The 22,546-nt window shown below is 34.5% G+C and overlaps 1 protein-coding gene across 1 annotated transcript in view; it reads right to left on the bottom strand.

The window, feature by feature from the left end:
• GFRAL (GDNF family receptor alpha like) overlaps positions 1 to 21,558 on the bottom strand; it is a gene marked incomplete at both ends in the record, with an annotated part of 59,421 nt that extends 37,863 nt beyond the window's left edge. The window contains 6 exon segments of the mRNA XM_082663499.1: positions 559 to 615; positions 12,722 to 12,769; positions 12,772 to 12,870; positions 14,980 to 15,114; positions 17,027 to 17,046; positions 21,290 to 21,558. Coding sequence (XP_082519625.1) covers positions 559 to 615; positions 12,722 to 12,769; positions 12,772 to 12,870; positions 14,980 to 15,114; positions 17,027 to 17,046; positions 21,290 to 21,558 — 628 coding nt within the window.
• Positions 21,559 to 22,546: the final 988 nt, after the last annotated feature.

Genomic DNA, 22,546 nt, shown 5'->3' with positions numbered 1-22,546 from the left:
TATAGCTAATGGTGCGTTCAGTGGCTCGAATCAAAATGTTCTTGTTCTGTTGCACTTTTTATTTGGGGGGGAAATCTTGACTAAAGGCTGTAGCTATTCCAACATATAAAAATGTTCACATTCTGGAAAACACAGGTATGTGTGAATGCCCCGCCCCCAACACATCCATTTACACAAAAAGACCTCAATTTAATTTACGTGATCAAAATATCTATGAAATTTAATTAAGACTTAGTCTTTGGTTTTAATTGTAAAGTATTCTTCAGCATAACTATGAATAAACGATGGATAGGCAAAACAGATGTTACATGAGTGGAAGAAATGCAATGATTTTGTTGCCTTTTTTTGTTTTTTAAAAATTATATTTATTTATTTATTTAAAATTTTACTGGAGTATAGTTGATTTGATTTTGTTGCACTTCGTAGTATTAGAATGATAAAAATATCCACACAATTTATTTTGTAATGGCATATCTTTAAGAAACCTAGTAACTACATTTTAAATTATATTGTCCAGTATTTACAATGCAGATCAAAATAACAGTTTATAAACATTACCATGATAGGAAAGAGTAGTTAGATTCCACTTGAATTTATTATCCTCTTTCATGTTATCTAGAAGGAAAACAAAGAGTGTATTTTGTTAGTGAACAATGTTCTAAATTTAATAGGAGAATGTGGACTACCTTTATGAGTGAATAATCAAGCAAAAGTACATATAAGCTCATGTAACCCTTATTTAACCCTTGATACACAAAATTAGTGAGGTACAGATGAAGAAAAATAAACCCCTGAAATATCATTCAAGTCAGTTAAACAGCCCTGCTCTGAGTATCCAGTTACTGGAAGATTTAAACAAATGCTAATGACTAGGCCATGTGCTCAGAAGTAAACAAAGAGTCTGTCTGGAGAGAAAGAACAGAAGGAATATTGTCTGAACCAAAAAACTCTTCCCAGTAAGGTCTTAATTAGATTGAAAAGCAATTTAAAGACTATTTCCACCTCTATCTTAGCCTCCCAGAGTTTTTAGGAATTGTAAGTACTTAATTGAAGACTCTCATTGATGGAAGTGAACTTGGTGACCATCTAATGCTAAAACATTTCATTTGAGAAGCATTGGTTGAGGGAGCTGAATCCTAACCACTAGATCACCAGAGGGGAGGGAGAGGGATGGAGCAGGAGTTTGTGGTTGGTAGATGCAAACTGTTACATTTAGAATGGATAAGCAACAAGGTCCTACTGTATAGCACAGGGAACTATATTCAGTATCCTGTGATTAACCATACTGGGAAAGAATATTTTAAAAAAAGAATGTATATATGTGTGTAACTGAATCACTTTGCTGTACAGCAGAGATTGGCTATACTTCAATTAAAATAATGATGTTTAAAAATCTCATTTAATTGTTCTTTCTTTCAAAGATCAACTTTATAAAAAAAGAAAAGAAAAGAAGCATTGGTTGAGTCCCTACTATATACCAGGTGCCATATTGAAGACAAATCGGCAGTCCCTATTGTCAAACCTATTAAGAAATAGAGACACACAAACAAAATCAAAATAAAATAGATGGAGCAATAATAGACATATGCATAAAGAGGTAGAATAGAATTATCACATTTTAAAATAAAAATTCAATTTTTGCCATTGGCTATTAAGATACTGACTTCTGTTATGGCATAAGTGTCTCTTCATGTTTCAATTTGTCCTGACTTGAGCTGTCTGTCCAAACTCCCTGCCTGCCCATCTACTGCACATATATGATGGTACAATCACAAGAAAATTCTTTTTACCTCCCGGTGTGTCACAGCCTTTCCAGACTCCTTGTTCCATCTGTTCTCATTATACATGTTTTTTCATTTTTCTACCGGTTAATTCTCAGCTCAAGAATCACTGTCTCTTCTGAAACACACTCTCCTGTGTTTCTGGGATGTTCCTTCTTCTGTGCTACTATTCCATATTGAAGGAAATCCCAATAAGCAAATTTCAGAGAGTTCTACAGCTTTTGTAACATACAAAAGTCTAGGCTAGATCTTCTATGATAGGTTAATAGCTCTGCTTTGGAACTGTTGGGTATGGCTGTGCCACTGACTAAAACATATTCAAGAAACTGAGTTCACTTACTGTTATGAACTAAATTCTGTCTCCTTCAAAAATTTATATGTTGAAGCCCTAACTCCTGGTGTGGCTATAGTGGGAGATGGTGTCTCTAGGGAAGTAATTAAGATTAAATGAGGTCCTAAGAGTGGGGCCCTGATCTGGTAGGATTTGTGTCCTCTTAAGAAGAGACCTTAGTGTGTTTCTTCACTCTTTCCTCTTCACATACACACACCCCATGGAAATGTCCTGTGAGTACATGGCAAGGAGCCAGGAAATCTAGAAGCCAGGAAGACAGCTCTCACCAGAAAATCACACTGCTGGACTTTGATCTGGAACTTCTATCCTCCAGAATGATGAGAAAATTAATTTTTGTTGTTCAAGTCACCCAACCTCTGGTATTTAACTAGGGCAGCCTAAGCAGACTAATACACTCACAATATGAGTAATTATTACAAAAACAAAAAAACAATTCTTTTACCATGGTGAAACAAATTCTATTATGGACCCATGCTATTTTATATAATATGAGTAATGCATTATAATAAATTATCTGCACATTAAATCCTAATCCACATTAAATCCTAATATATGGTGCATACATAGGTATATACACATTTTCCGGAGAATATTTTAAACAGTAGCTTAATTGCTGAAAAGGAGCTAAAGGACAGTATGTCATGGGAACACAGAGAAACATGCACTCACCAGACCTCCATCTGCGTTATAAGATCATACACATTACAAAATGTACACTGTTCCCGCTTCTTGATCCATTAATATCAAAATATATGCAGATTCTGATATCTTTTCACCCTGCTACCACTCTCGTCCAAGACACCATGCATTTCTCTGTTGACCTCATTTAGTGACATGGTCTCATTTGCGATCCATCAGTGAATGACCCCCACTTTATACCTACAGTACAGATCTCACTTCTATGTGTCATGCAATGAATTTAGATATCAATTCCATACCTAGAACTGTCTACTTGATCTCTTCACTTGGATATCTAACAAATATTTCTCACTTACCATGTCCCGAACTGACTCCTGACCTCTCCTCTGTCCACACCAAAGCCTCATCTTCTGTAGTTGTTCCCATGTTAGTCAACGAAAATAATGGCAACCACATCCTTCTAATTACTCAGGACAAAAACCTTGGAGTCAATGTTGATTCCTTTTTCCCCCTTGCATCCCCATATGATCCATTCATACCAAAACATATCGAGAATCTGACAGCTGTCCACACTGGTCCATCACCCATAATTACAAAAGCTTCCTAACTGGTCTTCCTACTTGGGCCTTATTTCTCTTCAGTTAGTTGTCAACACAAAAAACAGAATTATCCTGTTAAATATGTAGATCAGACTATGACACTTCCTTGGCTCAAATCCTTCAGTGGTTTCCTGTAACACTCAGAATATGAGCCAAAAGTTTTGAAATGACCTACAAAGCCTTTCATGATACTGCCCCTGTTTTATTTCTGACCTCATCTCCTGCATCTCTCCCCCTGCTCTCTCGACTCTACCTCTAGTGTCTTCTTTGCTCTTCGTCAACCTTCCAGACTATCCCTAGCTCACCTTGAGCTTGTGTTTCTACTGCCTGAAGTGTTCTTTCCCTAAATACCCACATGACTCATTCCCTTGCTTCATTCCATCTTTACTCAAACATTAATTTCTTCAGATCAACTTTCTGGCCATCCTATTAAAATTACAAACCAACAACTCAGACTTCTTTTTTCCCCTACCTGTATTATTTTTCTCCTTAGCACTCATACTGTTTATTTATTTTATTTTATTTTTTTAAATTTTATTGGAGTATAGTTGATTTAAAATGTTGTGTTAGTTTCTGCTGCACAGCAAAGTGATTCAGTTATACATATACTCATTCTTTTCCAGGTTCTTTTCCCATATAGGTCATTACAGAATATTGAGTAGAATTCCAGGTGCTATACAATAGGTCCTTGTTGGTTATCTATTTTATATATAGTACTGTGTGTATGTTAATCCCAAGATCCTAATTTATTGCTCCCCAACCCCCATGTTTCCCCTTTGGTAGCACTCATACTGTTTAAAATATACATCTTCAAATCTTTTATCCTATTAATTTCTTCTTAATGGATGTTACAGCCTACTACTAAGACCCCCCTTTTGGTGATCCCAGTATTCATTTCCCCATCTGCTGGTCCTTTTCCAGCATTGCCTCATCCAAAGGAAGTTGCCACATCCAAGGGTGCAGACTTTTCTAGGGGACAGCTCCTATCTAAGGGCTAGTCCATGAGAAGGGCTCAAAGGAGCAGCTCCCATGTCTCAATGGATGACATCTCTAAAAGGCCATTACAGAGCCAAACATCTTGTGGAATCAACTGTTAGTTGTGGTCATTGTCTTGCCTTTCAATTTCTCCCTCCACCTAATCCTATTTTTCTCACTTCTAGATTTTATTCCTGCGCCCTCAGCCCAGTACTACTCTGTATGCAAACCTCTGTCTCAGAGTCTGTTTCCAGGGAAAATCACCAAGACACTCCTCAACTGAGAATGTAAAGCCCTAGAGAGCAATGGTTTTTGTGATTTTTGTTCACTTTTTTTTACTGCTTTTTCCCCAGGTCTTAGAACATGGTCTAGGACATGGTAGGCACTCAAAGAAATATCTATTAACTAAATAAATCATCATCCCTTACTACATTATCTATTTATTTAATTTTTTAAATCCCCTAAAAAATAGGAAGCTTCTTAAATGAAGGACAGTTTTGTTGTTGTTGTTTTGATCCTGCTGCACCAGACTTAAGACTTAGCACATTGTCAATGTCTCATAAGTATTTGTTCAATGAATGAATAAATGAATGAATAAAATTCACATTATTCTAAAACCTTTTAGCATTTATGTCTTTCTTCATAACCCCTTTTAGACATAGTCATAGTATTACGTTTTTTAATTTTCATTGTCTAAGAGAAACACAGGCAGAAAGGGCAGAGCAAAGTCTTTAGTAAACTCATATTTGTGATTATACTTAAGGTTCCCAAATTCCTCCCTTGAATACTGACCTGAAACAATGTCTAGGTTGAATTCATCTTCATTGTCTTCACTGAAGGCTGGAACTGGATTCATCGGAGCATCCTGTATACAAATGTCCTCAAACAAGCTTTTCCAAATTTCAATGCATTTTACTTCTGAAGGGTCATTGCATTGACAATTCCACAAGATTGTTTCTTTCAGACTTTCTCTTAACGCTGCACACAAGTAGCTTCCATCAAGGGTTTTGCATTGCTCTGATTCCCTCCCACAGGCTTTCTTAAAATTTTCATACAAAAGAGCACAATGTTCAGATTCCTGGCAGATACGTGCTGCCACGACGCAGTAGCTCTTTTTGTCAATCGTTAATGACGTATCTTTCTGATGGAGCCATTGTGTGATGTTGGATTGTGCAGCCAAATATGAGGACAGTGCTGATTCTTCTATAAATAAAAAATGACTAAAAATTAAATATTATGACCTTTTAATGTTTTCTAAAAAGTGTATAGACATATCTTTTATAAATATACCAATATCTATTGTCTTTCAAAAGCCATTGAAAAAATATATTGCAAGAGAGCCATTACAAATGATCTTGATTTTCTTAAAAAACTGAAAGAAAAATATTAATTATTTATAGATTATGTAACTAAACATAATGGTAATGCTCAATTTCATTTAATATTTTATCCTCATTTATTTCATCTTTTCATTACATTTTGATTAGAAATCATTTTGGTAGAAATCATGTGTAACTTAAAATACTTATAATCCATTATTTCTCTTCTATAAAATTTTGTGAATTTCCATTTTATCCTAGAAATTTACCTATACTAAAGTGTTTCTCCACAGTTTTTCATTATTTCCCCTTTAAGAAGCATTTTTAGACAGTTTTTTCCTAATTCCCTTACCCCTCGTGAAATTTTAATTCCACAGATATATATCTGTTTGCATCTGTTTGCATCTGTTGCATCTTTGCATCTGTATGCATCTGTTTAGGGACTGTATGTATATCTATGCTTTATATGTAAGTGAGAGGTTTTTTGCTCATCCCTAAGAACCAATTTTCACCCCTTGGGGGTTATATCCTCATAGAGAATGCATGTTCTACTAGAGAGTTCCAATAAGCACATAATTATATAAACTTTATAGAAAAAAGATAAGGAAAACAACCTCAATATAAGAATCCTTACTTGCTTAATCTAAGCTTTCAGAAGTATACTGTCTAATTCTAAAATGTCTTATCTTCCTCTGAGGTCCTTCATGTGGATCTCCACAATGAAAACTTCCTTGACCCTACCATTCTTCCCAAAGTAACTTTTTCCCCTGGGGTATTCTTCTCTTAAAAAAAAAAAAAGGTTGTTCTCTTTTGTTTATTAAATGAACTTTCTTATACCTTAGTTTTTACAAATGCCTCATGCAAGATAAAGATAGTATAATCTATTTCATGATATGAAAATGTTTACTTAAAAACTACCAGGGCATTCTTAGAAGCACTGTTCAGAGTATAGCCTCTGTACTGCATGGGTTTGGAGACACACACTGTGATAAAGTTTTGCACATTTATCAAACAACAGCTCACATGGATTGCTATAATTATTTAAATCAGGCTTCTCTACTGGAACAGAGAACATCTCTCCTACCCCTTTTGGCCAGCATATGCAAGACTTGTGTGGATGGGATGTATGTGAATTAATGCCATCCTCATATAATTAGTTCTATTATATTGGTAATTATATATTTTGAAATAATCTGTAAATCTGTCTAAATGTCAATCTCTTTTACAGTACATATATATGTATGAGTATTTATATATATATTTATATTTAATAATCAAGGCTAAATGAAATAATCTAGCTAAATGCCAATTTTACTTTGCTATGTTTTTAGCTAACCAAGAGCAGGGACTGTCTTAACCTATCTTTATTTCCATCCTCCAGCATTTATATGATATCTACACATATTAACTGAATAATAAATATCTTATGAATGAATATATAATTTAGATGCTCAAAATATGTTTAAAATTAAATGATATATTTATTGATCAGTTACTAGGTATCAGGCAGTATGTTGAAAATTTATCATATTAAGCAAAAAAAAAGGAAGAAATGTCAAAGCAGATTTGCTCAAGAAGTTTACAATCTATAATAAAGAATAGAAAAGTGCATGTCTGTTATATGTTGAGAAATGTTTTGGGAATGCAAGGTGGAGAGAGAGAGAGAGAGAGAGAGAGAGAGAGAGAGAGAGAGAGAGGCATTGTATCTTGTTGGAGTGATGACCAAAGAGCTGGTGGAGGATGCTACAGTTAAAATAGGATGAAATAATAAGATTTCAATTATCATTTCCTTTTCCACTCTGAGCTAAATTATAAGCAAGCAGCTGATGCTCTGGGTAAACACCATGATCAGGCCAGGTCCATCATGAAGTGCATTTGTGAGATCATTCAGGTCCTCTGTACAGGGTTTCTATATTCCTGGCTTATCAACATTACAACAGAATAGCATTTAACAAGTATTTATTATGGAAAAAAATGGTTTAAATGTGAACTGATTTCAGTTTAACTGCTCTAAATTTGTATGTGCCTGTGGCTGGTAACTATATTTTGCCAGCATCTTGGTCTGATAGAAATGGCCATTGAGATATAAATGAACTAGCCCTACTATCTTGAAACAAAAGTCAATAAATATTTTTAGTATTTCTATACACTTTCGTTTCAGCCTACTTCAACCTAAAACTAGTAAAGACCTACTCATTAGCTAATTAATGTCATTTTAGTCTCTATCCTATTTGACTTCTCTGCATTTATAATTGTCGATTATTTCCTTTGTGTCTTTCTCTCTTTCACTGGCTTCAAAATTCTTCCTGTAGATTTTGTTTTTCCTGTCTTTAAAAACTTCCTTGTGGTTTCATCAACTAGATTGAAAACATTGTTATAAAAATACTTATATTCTCACGTCATATCTTTTCCTGGCCAGTCTTATCCTCCTGCATTCTTGTACCTGTTTCTTACAAACCATTGACTCCCAAATCTGTATGTCCATTTTAGGATACTCTCCTCAGTGTGAGACCCATGTTTCCAAATGCCAGCCAGATGAGGTCCACTCCATCATTGCTTTTTTTAAACTATATACTCATCATGTGAAAAGTAAAACAAAATATTAACATTTCTAACATGAATGTGCCATAGTGTGCCCTCCCAATGCAAACTCTCCAAATATAACTCACCACTTCTGTCCCCAGTCCTGTCTCCATGTACAGCAATACCCTTGTCTCAAGCCAGCAGCTTCTACCACACATTTAACAACATTCCATACTCCTCATATCCAACGGAAACCAATTACTATTGATTGTAATTTATAAATATTTCTTAAATATCTCTTATCCTTACAGTCCTCAGCACCAGTGTGGTAGTTTAGGCATGAGTCATCTCTCTCCCAAACTGATATCCCTGGCCTGCATCCTTCCCTGCCTCCATTCCATCCTTTACACCACTGCCAACAAACGATATCCTTCAAAATACTGATTCTGTAGTCTTCTGTTTAAAATGCATTAGTAGTTCCTCAAAACAACATTTTGAAGTCTAATCTCCTTAGAAAGATATGTAAGTTTAATAAGTTCCTCCTTCTTATTAACATCTGGTTTCTTTCCAGTATCTCCTAAGACTCCTCTGTTCTATAATCCAGCTTTACCAAGAACGTGTTGCTCTCCAATGTCTTCTGCTTCATTCTACTTCCTCTGTCTAGAACATCCATTTTATTTCATCTCCCTATTGAGCCCAGTTCACCCTAAAAAGCCCAAGTCTGTTATTTCTTCTATGAAGGCTTCTAAGTCTCCATTATTTCTTCTTGTATAACTTTAAGTGTGTAATTGTGTGTGTATAATCTCATGTGTATCAACTCACGTGTATCACATTGTATAGGTGATATTTAGCAGTTATCATTTTCATTAAGAATTGAGACCATACAAAATATGTTCTCTAATGTTATTGGAATTAGATGATTAACAAAGATATCTAAGAAATCCTCAAATATTTGGAAATTAAACAATAATATTATGAATAAACCTTGAATCAGAAAGAAAGTCAGGGGCTTCCCTGGTGGCACTGTGGTTGAGAGTCTGCCTGCCGATGCAGGGGACACAGGTTCGTGCCCCAGTCTGGGAAGATCCCACATGCCACGGAATGCCTAGGCCTGTGAGCCATGGTCGCTGAGCCTGTGCGTCCAAGCCTGTGTTCCGCAACGGGAGAGGCCACAACAGTGAGAGACCCGCATACAGCAAAAAAATAAAAAAAAAGTCAGAAGGGAAATAAGAAAATATTTTGAAATAAATAAAAATGAAAACACAAGATATTAAAATTAGTAGATGTGACTAAAATAGCACTTGGAAGGAAATTCATGTAATGAGATGCTTACATCGCTGATAAGATTTCATCTTAAGAAACTAAAAAGTGAGGATCAATTTCAAGTCAAATCAAATGCAAAAGAAATAATGTCGAGCAAAATTGAGAGAGAAAGACTGAAAGAAAAAAGACAGAGACAGAGAGATAAATACAGAGAAACAGACACAGAAAGAGAGAGAAGGAAGGGCACAAATATCCAGTACTTGAACAAAACTGAGGACATCACCTGAACTTTGTCAGACTTTTAAAGGACAACTTGGGAATATTAGGAACAACTTAGCAGAGTGATAGAAACTAAAAGAAAGGGTAAAATGGAAACTCTAAAAGTAAAAATTCAACATAAATCCAACAAATGTCTTTCAAATTCATTGAAAGACAAACTACAAAAGAAGAAATAGAACAGTCTTGAAACAAACACACTGAACATTTAAAAACCTTCCAGTGAAGAACAGCACAGATATCTTCATTGGTAAATTGAATTAAACACTTAAGGAAAAAATAACGCCAATTCTTTTTATATTATTCTAGAATTTAGAGGAGAAGAAAATACTTCCTAACTCACTTTGAAGACAGTATTACCCAGACAACAAAATCAGACAAATACTTTCTAAGAAGAGAGAATAACATGCCAATATGCATCATGACCATAGATTTAAGACCCTCAACAAAATATTAGAAAATTTAATCCAACAATATATAAAAAGAATAATACAATAATACATCATGACTGAGCAGGATGTAGCCTCAGAATGAAGGGCTGTATCCAACATTCAAAAATGAACAATAAAATTTACCAAGTACCACTAAAGAAGTAAACATATGATCATTTCAATAGAGGCAGAAAAAGCATTTGCAAAATTTAACATCTACTTATCCATTCGTGATAAAAATTATCTAAGCCAACTAGAAATAGAAAGGAATTTCCTCAGCCTGATAAAGGGAACCTGCAAAGAGCCTACTGCAAAAGCCATTCTTTATTGTGCAAAGCCAAATACATCCCTCATAAGATAGGTAAAAAGACAAAAAATGGCCACACTAAACAATCCTATTTAATATTATACTGGAAGTTCTACTCAGAACAATAGAGCAAGAATAAGAAATAAAGGTTTACAGATTGGAAAGTGAAAAATAAAACTCTCTTTATTCTCTATTCGTAGATAACAAGGCTATCTATATAAAAAATCCTATAGATTCTACAAAAAACAAAACAAACAAAAACCCCTAGAACTATAAAATGTCCATATAAAATGTCAATTGTATTTCTGTATACTAGCTATGATCAATTGAAAATTAAAATGTAAAATAAAGTGCCCTTTACAACAGCATCAAAAAAGTGAAGCATATCTGTAAATCTTAACAAAATGTAAGAACTATTATATTCAGAAGTACAAAATATTGATAAAAGAAATCAAAGAAGTCCTAAATACATGGAGAGATATACCACGTTCATGGATTTGAAAACTCACATAGTAAATATGTCAGTGCTATCCAAATTGGTCTATAGTTTTGAGGTAAGCCAAATCAAAATACCAGCAGGATTTTTCTGTAGACATTTACAAGCTGATTGTAAAATTTATATGGGATAACAAAGAAGGAGACTAGCTGAATCAGCTATTTAAAAGCAAAAAATTAAAAGAATTACACTACTTTATTTCAAGATATCCCATGAAATTACAATAAATAAGACTGTGGAATATTAGCAAAAGTATAGAAATATAGGTAATTGGAAGTAGAGCCAGCAATATACAGCCTAGTGATCTTTTGAGAAAAGTGAAATTGAAAATATCTTCAGCAAATGTGGTGGGACAATTAGATATCCATATGGCAAAATAACATATCTGACCCATAGCTTGCACCATATAAAAAAATTAACTCAAAATGCATCATAGACCTAAATATAGAACCTAAACTACATAATTTTGGAGAGAGACTTTACCAAATAATATATAGAGGTGACACATAAGCACATGAAAATATGATCAACATTATTATTATTTAAGTGCAAATTAAAACTACAGTGTGATACCATTAAATATGTTTTGGAATGGCAAAAAAAAACGTGAGTGCTTCTGAGAATGTGGAGCAACTGGAACTTTCATACATTTATGGTGACTTCATATCTGAAATACAGTATTAAAGTTCCTTATAAAGTTAAACATACACTTAACTATATGACCCAATACTTTTTTACCAAAGAGAAATAACTTATATTCATACAAATCTTATATGTGACTATTTATAGCAGCTTTATAATCTCTAAAAATCTGGAAACAATGTAAATGACTTTCAGTGGTGAATGGATAACCAATTTATGGAATAACCATACAATGGAATACTACTCATCAAAAAAGAGAACAATTTTTTGATGAATCGCAAATATATTATTTTAAATAAAAGAACACTGGCTCAAAAGGCTACATGTTATATAATTCCATTTATATAAAATTCTGGTAAAGGCAAAATTATGGAACAGAAAACTGTCCAGTAATGATTGGAGGGGTTGGACAATGAAACCATTCAAGATAGATGAGAGGTAAACCTTTCTCTTATAAAGTGGGGGAAGGAGGATTCTGAAAGAAGAGGTGAGAACTCTGTGAAAACAGGTGCATTCCCAAGCTGACCACTTTTCGGAGAACGTACATAGGGACACTGAGGATATGGAAATTGATTACATTAGGGCTATTGGATCCCACGTATCTCTTGGAAAATCTTTCTGTAAGCTCAGGACACATGCCAACAAGCTTGATTACCACTACTTCACCATCAGGCTGGCACTTTGAGTAGATAATAAATACATGCATATTAAATAATCAAGTTCTCCTATCCAAAGGCAAGCATAATTCTGGGTAAGTGGTTATACTTTGGTCTTCCTCAGGAGACCCTGTATTCTTTACCAACAGAAATGGTACCTTATTTATCTTCTATCATTTAAGTCTTGTGCAAAGCCATAGTGAGCCTCACAAATATATGTATTGAATGAGTGAATCTATAATACTAATGAATTATGATAGAATGAAACTTGAAAATTGTGGTTAGCAATTACAGAAATATATCATGCACTTACTGAGATCTACAGCTCACAGAACCTTAAATTACATGAAGAATTAATCAAGTAACCAGAAAAAACAAGAGTTCATCAAATTACATAGATGTGGTTCATTTTGACATTGTACTTTTCAATGACAGTAAATGTTTCATATAACAATGTATTACCTGATTTGTTGATGCATTTTTTTCCAAGCAATTTCTTAATGGTACAGGAGAGGTACAGCAGAAACAATTTTTAAATTGGAAATTGCTTTCTGCTAAAGGCCAGATACTTAAATTACGGGTGGATGAATCCTTCATCTGGCAGGGGTTGCCTGGATTTCACAGTCAAACATATAACACTCTAGATATTAATCTGAATATAATTTTTGAGGCCTCCTATCCAAGATACATTAAAGCTTTAAAGAGCCTCCCCCTACCCAAAGTTTTTAACGTATTAGTTTTAGTAATTCATTATTAGAGTTGAGGTTGCTACAGCATGTCCATATAATTGACTTTTCAAGCAAAAACTATTTCTACTGTTTTCTCCACCAATATTTACTTTCTAAAATAGAATAAAACTTCCTGTATTTTAAAGGAGATTTGTCCCCACTTAGAATGCCAACTTTTTCTCTTTAATAATAATCAAGGCTGCCCTTACACGAGGTGACCAGAATGCTCTGTAATCTTAGCTATTTTGTCAGTTTAGCAATTGTATTAGCTGTTTGGTCTTAACCTCATTTTATTTACATGTCATTCCAAGATAATAATAAGAGACAAGCAAGTGGCTCTAAATTTATCATGGAAAAAAATGTGGTCCTGACTCTTAGAAAGCACTTAATATTATTGAATAGTGCATCTTTCATAATTACCAATATTTCATGTTCTGCTTTAATTTAAAAGGCCATATTCATCTACCCAACAATTTTCTTTTATTCAGTTTTCTGAATAAAACTACTTGAGTACATTTCATTTGTGTATTTGAGAATATTTCTATTTCAACTTCATGCATGGTATAATTATGCAAATTTACCATTCACTGCAAATGACTTGCTATTTGTATACTGAAATCAATAAATATGTTATAATTCATGACACGCTGAATGTGATATTTTAAATTGCCTTATAAAATGTAACAAGGAGATTCATCATCAAAACAAATAACAGACTTTTTTTGTCATTGTCCTTTATTCTCATCTTAATATTATTATGTTATTTGAGAAAACTTGCAATTGAAATTCTTTTCCTGAACTGTAATGAGAATGTTGGATTAGAAACCTATAACTTTCTTTGGTGTACGAACATTGCATGTACTCCTTTCAAGGGCAGGGAAGAAAAGGAAATCTTGCTCCTTGTCTACATCCTATGTAATTCCTTGAAATCTTGTGGCTGGACAGGAGCTCTGATGTTGGAGATTGTGAATGTTGACATTGTTAGAACTATGGGTGGTTGCCTCTTAACCCAACACACTCCACCTTACATTTTTGGGAGGTAGAGGAAGCTCAGGCAGATAGGAAAGGGTTGTGAGCAGTACAGAATTTATTCTTCATGAAATGGTTGGAGTAGCAAAGTGAGCCATGAAAGAATATATTTTTATTTTTTCACTTTGGAGTTCTCTTACTGAATATGCCAGAAAGTTTATTGGGTTTTTACGGTTTTATCATATTCATTATACAAGTTGATAAAACTTATGTTAGTATAGGGTGTTTTGAAAAGTTATGTCATAATAATATTAGGGCAATGTCCCCTTAAATAATATGTTTATCATTTTTAGTGAATGGAGTCTTACTATAATCCTCTCATTCAATATATATTCAGTTACTTGATATATTCAGTACTTTTTTTTTCTGTTAAACAAATGACAGTGACTTTCCAATCTTCATATTCTCTACCCATTGGGACTCCTCTCAAATGTTTGGAATATAGGACTAGTTAAAAGCAAAAATATGTTTTAACTTGTTCTTGACACAGTTGGAATGGAAAATAGTGTATAGGTTGCAAAAATATAAAACTCACATTATGTACATGCAAATAAATAATGTGTTTGATTATGACAAATGTTATCTTCCTATGTTATCCTGAATAGTAACATATAAGCAAAAGAACATTTTATTTGAAAAATTGTTGCCATGCTTCTGAGAGGTATGTGTATAATTGTAACATTAATGAGATAAGTAAAATAATAATCTGAAATCCTGCATAAAGTTGCCTGCAGTGTCAATGCATTAGGGCCTTTGAGTAATTTAAGAACAGTCTTTTGTACCTAAATTCACTAATAAGTAATTGTAGGCAAATCACTTGAATACCAAGTTAAGTAAGGTATTTAGAGAAAAAACTTAGTTCCTAGGATAGTGAAAGAAAAGAACAAATTCTATTTTTATCTCTGTAAAAAGAAATTATTTGAGTGTGTTTTAAACTTTTTGTTAGTATAGAGCGTGTTTTACCTGACACATTGCAGGCATCTTCCATTATTCTCCAGGCATGTTTACATCCATCTGCATCACTTAGGCAGAGTTCTCTTAAATATGTGCAATCAATGGTTTGGGAAGTGGACTCATTCTCCAAGCATAGCCCCACAGCTTGAATAACAACAATAACAGAACAATAAAAACAACAGCAATATGGCAGTTATTTACCTCAAAACTAAGTGATTAATGATCAAGACCAGAATTATGAAAACTGAAATGTGATAAAATTATTACAAATCTGGAATGGATCTTAACCTCCCCTCTAGCTACAGATCTCTGTTTCTCTTATATAAGATTCTTAAATAAAAAGTCTGTATTTGCCCTCTTTCTTTCTTACTGCCTATTCATTTCTCAGCGTATAATTTATTGTTATTTCTATTGCTCCATTGAAACTACTTTAAAAAATGCTCCAATCATCTCCATAACATCAAATTTAATAGTTTTAAGACTTCATCTTGCTTACTTTTATCATTGGGCATTTCATTGTCATTTTGTTCTTGAAACTCTTTTCTTTTGGAACCCTCTCTTCTAATTCTCTTGATATTTATTCGTTTGATATTTTCTGACCACAGTTAGAATTCTTCCCAGGATCCTCTTACTTTTCTATTAAAGTATATTTGAAGGTTAGGTTCTATCCTCAGACTTGTCTTATTCTCATTTTACACCCTTTCTGTGGACAATTCCATGTATTTATGATTTTAGCTAAAATATCTAGACTGATGATTCTCAAATATCTAATTCAATCCTGTTATTTTCCAGTATTCCAGTTACAGATGATGTTCTCTCCACCTAAATGTTCCAGACACACTTCCAGACAATATTATCATCAGTAGTGTCCTGCTCATCACCACTCCCTGCTGGACCACCCTAATTCATCAGCAATTTCACCATTCACCATGGCACCCACACTGGGAACCTTGGGTTCATGATAGGCTCCTTTTCTATCCTCAGTTTTACTCTCCCATATCCACTCTTGTATAGTTCATTGATTCTCATTTTGAATATTTGACCAACTCACCAGTTAGTCAGTCTGCCTCCAGTTCTATCTTATTCAGGTAGGTTCTTTACACCCCCTTATCTGCCTCATGTATCATTCTAGTCCTGCTGTTTCTCTGCTTCATCCTTTGCATGACTCTTAGCATGACTAAGAGTCCTCTTAGCATGACTCTTAGCATGACTCTCCTATTCTTCATCATGTGCAATCTGGAGGTCCTCAAGCATTTATAGTTTCTCAGATGCTTCATGCTGCCTTGTACCTCTGAGCATTTACTGTATGTCATCCCTTTTCTTTTTACTCTGGAATAACACTTTTTTTGTCATTTAAGACTCAACACAATAACTACTTATTTTAAGGGAAAATTTCCCTGAATTCAATACCTGTTTTCCTACATTCAAATTGAATTCAACACCCCTCATCTGTTTCACTACAATCTTGGGAATTTCCCAACTATAGCATTTATTGCTCCATAATGAAAGTGTATATTTATTTTTGCCTTTACCACTGGGTTCTGGGGTTTTACTCAGCAGGCATTAATTCATCATCATATCCCTATCATCAACACAATGATGGATCATACATATTCAGTTAATGCATGTTGACTTAACCAACTTGAATCGTTCTTTATGGATGAGTTATATATAAATAACTCTTAATATTCAATAAATATAACATCTTCTAGATATTTACAAGTTATTTTGGGTAGAAGAGAAAAGATTCCAGAAAGTTTTTTAAAATATCAAGAACGTAGCAATGTTAATTTAGTATATTGTACCAATTACTCAAACTAATTCTGCAAGCATACAAACTGACACTTGCTTAATCAATCCACAGAAAAATATGGGAATTACAATTGAGTTCTAGAGACAGTGTATTAACTATAGTCAAGAGACCTCAAGCTATGTCTTAATCAGAGCCAAATTATTTGAATTTTTAAAAAGATGATGTTATTATGAACGACTTGTCACAACATAGAGTTATAGGCTTCAAGTAAAGCCACAACATCTTCTTTTTAAAAAAACTTACCTCTTTCCAAACCTCTTCTCCTAAGGAGAACCCATGAAAACTGATTGGATCATATGTATTACTGGCTGAATCACTGCATTTGGAGATTAAGCCCATGCGTGTGACTTGGTCACATTTTTCTTGTTGAGGGCTAGAGTGGAAATTGACATATCAGCTTTCCGTGTTTTCATGTGTTCATGGATAACCTCACCTAGCCAAGCTCCTGTTCTAAGTTAGCAAGCCTAGAGAAAGAGAAAGAGCCACTTCCATTCTGGCCCAAGGTTACTTACTTCAATCCAGCTTGCCAAAGATCCTGAAGTAGGGATTTCATGTCAGATAGTCAATTTATAAGCAACTAGAGTTTCATTTTTCATTGATTGCTATTATCTTGTGAATACTTCTCTCAGGAAGTTTATAGGTGATGGTCTCTTGGGTATATCATCAAACCTCACTTGTATCTCAGTGCAATGATCATTAATGAATTCTACATATTATTTTTCCCAAATGTGTTTTATTTTCTTTCATATTTAAAATTTTAGGTTGAATAATCATCTTGATTGTTTTACGTGATTTTCCACACCTTCCACTCAGAAGAAATACTGAATCAAGTAGGAAAACCACTTCAGTGGTTTGGCCCAGAAAAATCAAAATAACTTCAGCTTTCCAGAATCTTATTCTTTCCTGACTATGATTTCTGGCCATGTATTTAAGCCAGGAGTTTTCGAGGAGCATCTTGAAATGATAAGTGAGAAACAGGTTCTATTTTAAAATAAACAAGATGGAGAATATTGCACATTTTATCACCCTTTAAAGATGTATAAGACTCATTAGGCTATTAAATGCTTTGTTTTAAAAATTCACTATGTCTCACATTTCTTTGGCTGCAGAACTTTCCTGCATCACAAAGCCTATTTAAATGATGTTGAACAAATATTCTGAAGCACACACTATGGGAAATATTGATTAAACCTATCAGATAGCACAATTTTGACCCTAACAGTGTTAGGTATGATTTCCCTTATTCATGCAACCTAGTGTCTAGGTTAATTTAGAAGTGAAAGTTGAAAACAAGAGGCCATCACTACCTTTGCAATGGGGGCCATAATGAGTTTGTAATTTATTTTATGTGTTTCATTGTATTGCTGCCTGATTTACAAAAATTAAAGTTTCCTAGATTTCTCCTTATTATAAATGATAGAAGTAAGGAAACATTATTAGCAATAAATGCAAGGAACAAAATTTTGAATAAGGATTACTTAAACCCCCCCAAACCTGAAAATATATAAATGATTTCTTCTTTCTTGCCTTTATTTTCTTTGACTAGATTTATTTTGACTTCCAACATAATTTGAAATAACCTTCTTTGTTTTCTTGCCCACAAGTGTGCCTTTATTCATCAATATCTATTGGCAGAGAGTAAGCAGAAAATACACTGGCTTTGTTTTAATGAGTAAATTATTAATATTCAGCTATAATTATAACTATCCCCTTTTCTGAATGCAATTTGTAGATTCTATTGCATGCTGATTAAAATATAAATAGCTTCTCCAATAACACATATAGCAAGTAGGCCTTCATAGAGTCTACTTTTACGTATACATTATTTTTTACTAACATCTTACAATGAATTCACACTACCCAAGACAAGAGAGATAAGTTCACACTTTATCTCTAGGTTACAAAAATTGACTGAAATGTGAAGAAGCATTTGATGTCATGTTGTGTTACTCTACTAACTGCCTCCTTCTTATTAAATATTAACACATAAAATCAGGGAAATTGAATGGTTTAAATTAATCTAATATCAATTTAATACCAAAGAAAAATAGATAATAATTCAAAATTTGTCATCTTATAACTTGTAAATAGGTACTGGAAGGTTTCATTTCTAAAAGGCTCTAGTACAGATGTCAATTCTATAAATCCTGATCAATTACTTAAAGTGATTGGATTATTCTATATATAAAAAAGAAACAACCTGAGCTGTTAATGCAATTCTCACATTGTGCATTTTCTATAGAGCTATAAATGAGTAAAAGTAAGTGCACATTTTTGCAAAATTAAGAAGCTCTGTTAAAGTATAAATTTGCAATTAATACTTTATATTATAAACATTTGTTAGCTTGACAGTTAAGTGACAGGAGACAGCATTTGTTTCTCTGAGAATTGGTGTTATGAATTCAGATAAACCGGAAGCATAATTCACTTACCGAAGAAAATGAAAACTATCATGGTAGCCAACTTGGGGCTGTTCACCTGGAAGAGAAGCAGATATCTTTTTCCAACCACCTTCTTAACAGCAACTATCCACAACAAGGCTTCAGTTTGTACTCCTGCTTCCTAAAAACATCACTGATTCTAGTCGGCTTCCTGTCACCACTTCCTCACCAATCTTTCCTGAGCTGTGAACTTTCCTAAATAGGTCCAAATTCAATTATTCTCTTCTGAGTGTACTGATCTCAGATATTATGCTTCCAGGAAAGCCCAAGAGTCAGATACTAAGAAGTGATACATACTCTGTGCAATCAGGAAAAAGGTGGGTTTTTTCCCCATTCAACTAGAATGCTAAACTGTGTACAAGCTTCCCAACTATAACTCAAAATTTTCCTAGACACTTGAGAATGCTCTGTTTCTACTTCATTAATTAGCATAATTCAGGCAATTTTATATCTTTGAGGATAGGAAAAAGGAGAAAAGGCATAAGCAAAGCCCAGGAAAACGTATGGGGAATTCAAGTTCCACTAGGATCAAAACAGTGTACTTCATCTTTCCAAACAAGAAATGTTCTTTACAGGTGCCCCAGTGTGCCTAAAACTTGTTCTGCTCTAGCCACAGTTCCTCTAACACTTCAAACAGGGCAATGTGTACGAAATGACTCCTCGACATTTGCCACTCGACACTATTTTTCTGAGCTTCAATGAGAGGCATTGCTATGATCTGAAGATCTGTGTCCCCCCAAATTCATATGTTGAAATCCTAAACCCCAGAGGAGATGGCATTAGGTAGAGCATTTGGGGGTTACTTAAATCATGAGGCATAACCCTTATGAGTGAGATTAATGTTTTAAAAAAAGAAACTCCAGAAAGTCCCTTGCTCCTTCCACCTTGTGAGGACACAGTGAGAAGTTGTCAGCCATGAATTAGGAAGAGGATCCTCGTGAGACCGTGACTGTGCTCGCAGCTTGATCTTGGACTTCCAGTCTCTGGAACTGTGAGAAATAAATTTCTGTTATTTGTAAGCTACCCAGTCTGCAGTATATTGTTATAACAGCCTTAGTGGACTAGACAGGCAGTATTTATCTCCTCTTACTTAGACTGTGCTCTTCCTCACCAGAATCTAGAACACATCATCTACCTGGGGACAGCCTGAGGCTTTGACTTTTAAAATAACCTGAGACATTTTTGTAATGAACACTTAGGAAGTAAAAAAATGCTGCATAACAGGAAATTAGGAAAAGACAGGCACGGATAACTATCTTGAGATGGGGGAGGAGCATTTGTGTGTACGAAGTTACACAATGAGAGGGTTGTTGATTGCATTTGTCCATATTTAATTTACACTAGAAAATAAGTTATAGCGTATTTTGTTTTCAGAATGCATGATGGAAAAGTACAGACTCTGGAGTCCAACAAACTGAAATTATAACCCTATTTTTCTCTGTAGGTATATGTAAATGACTTTCAATCAGAAGTTATTTATATTTACTCTGTAAAATGGGCTGACTGTATCCATGGTTGCTATAAATGTTAAATATGTATGTGAGGTTTATATTACAAGAGATAAACAAATGGCAGTTATATTGCACCCACTGGCTTAGTTATTATTTAACCAATAATTATAATGTCATAAAATTAATCAATTATTTCCTTTTAAAAGGCACTGAGTCACTAAGCTTATATTATAAATTTTGTTGAGATAGTTATTCTTTTTGATATAAGATGACTAAAAATGGCTTAAGCTCAAGAAAGATTTGGTGGCTCTGTTGGTTTGCAAACTGGTCCCTTACACAAAGGGCAAGGAGAGTCTGAACAAAGGGGCAGATCACTCCGGATAGGTAGGTATCAGATTTAATAAGCAAAGGAACTTACATACAAGGAACTTGTTTGGGGTGAACAACAGACAATTAGATATTCGCACCCACCCACCAGAATCTTAAAATTTTATAGAGAGGCCTTAACTGGGTTCAGTCATGTGCTCCATCCAGATGGTCTCAACCACACAGAGCTCTCTCAAGGCTGAGTCCTTCAGAACAGCCCCACTGTGGGAACAGTGGACAGAATGTACATTCGGAGGACAGAGGAGGCAAGAAGGATCTTCCAATTGCCTGGGTCCAGCTCATAGATCAAACTGCAGTAACACGCCCTGGATGACCTCCTCCAAGAGGTTCTGTTAGTTGAAGAGTCCAGTGGTAGAGCTGATTTCCTGCATGTTTTAAACCTTCGAGGTCTGAAGGGCTTGCCATCCTGCCTCTGAGTTGCTTTCTTCTGTCGGCTCCATTCACAGGCAGCTTCTTTCCTCTTGATGGAAGATGATGTCAAGCTCTCAGCCTGCATCCTTCTCTCTTAGAAGCCAGAGTGGGAAGTGGGGCTCTTCCCATTAGTATTCCAGAATTGAGTTCACATCGGTTCTAGATGGGCCCCATGCCCATCAATCTTGCCAAGTGGAACTGGTCCCACTTGGTGCCCAGCATCATAGAGGCATTTGGAAGCGGCCCTACTGAACCCACAAGAACTGATGGTGGGAGAGAGATGCATTACCAAGGAAAATTGTGGTGTTAGGAGCCACATGTGAAGGAATTCTGGGTAGGAAAAAAAAAAAAACATTTTCAGTAAAGCATATAAATGTTGAATTTATGTGGGGCTACCACAAGAAAAATAAACTGATGAAACAAAAGAAAAGAATACCAAAATACTATTTCCTGTTCAAGGAAGGTTAGTTATAACTTTCTGGAGAGTGGTGCTATGCAGACTGAATGCAGGGCATAGGGTGAATGGCTCTAATCTTTTCCAAACAGGTACAGCTGCTGAGGTCTATTGCTTACAAGTATAGAAAGCATCTGTGGTCATATTCCCGCTTAATTCAAAATAATAGTCAGCTGTGTCACCATCTAAAGCAGGGATTTTTAGCATTTTATTGTGCCATCAATCTCCTTTCTCCATAGACCGCACCTCCTTAGAATATTTTTAAAGGCAGTTTTCTTTTTAAAAAAGCATCTGTGGTCGTATTACTTCAACAAGGTATTGTTGAAGGTATTACTTCAACAAGGACCTGCTGTATAGCACATGGAATTCTACTCAATACTCTGTAATAACCTATATGGGAAAATAATCTGAAAAAGTATAGATATATGTATATGTATAACTGAATCACTTTGCTGTACACCTGAAACTAACACAACATTGTAAATCAACTATACTCCAATATGAAATAAAAACAATTTTAAAAAGCATGAAGATTAGATCACTCCCTAACACCATACACAAAAATAAGCTCAAAATGGATTAAAGACCTAAATGTAAGGCCAGAAACTATCAAACTCTT

The sequence above is a fragment of the Grampus griseus genome (assembly GCF_964374135.1).
Source record: "Grampus griseus genome assembly, chromosome: 10".
Classification (NCBI taxonomy): Eukaryota; Metazoa; Chordata; class Mammalia; order Artiodactyla; family Delphinidae; genus Grampus; species Grampus griseus.
Note: the sequence above shows the minus strand (reverse complement) of the source record. Positions and strands in the feature narration are given on the sequence as shown.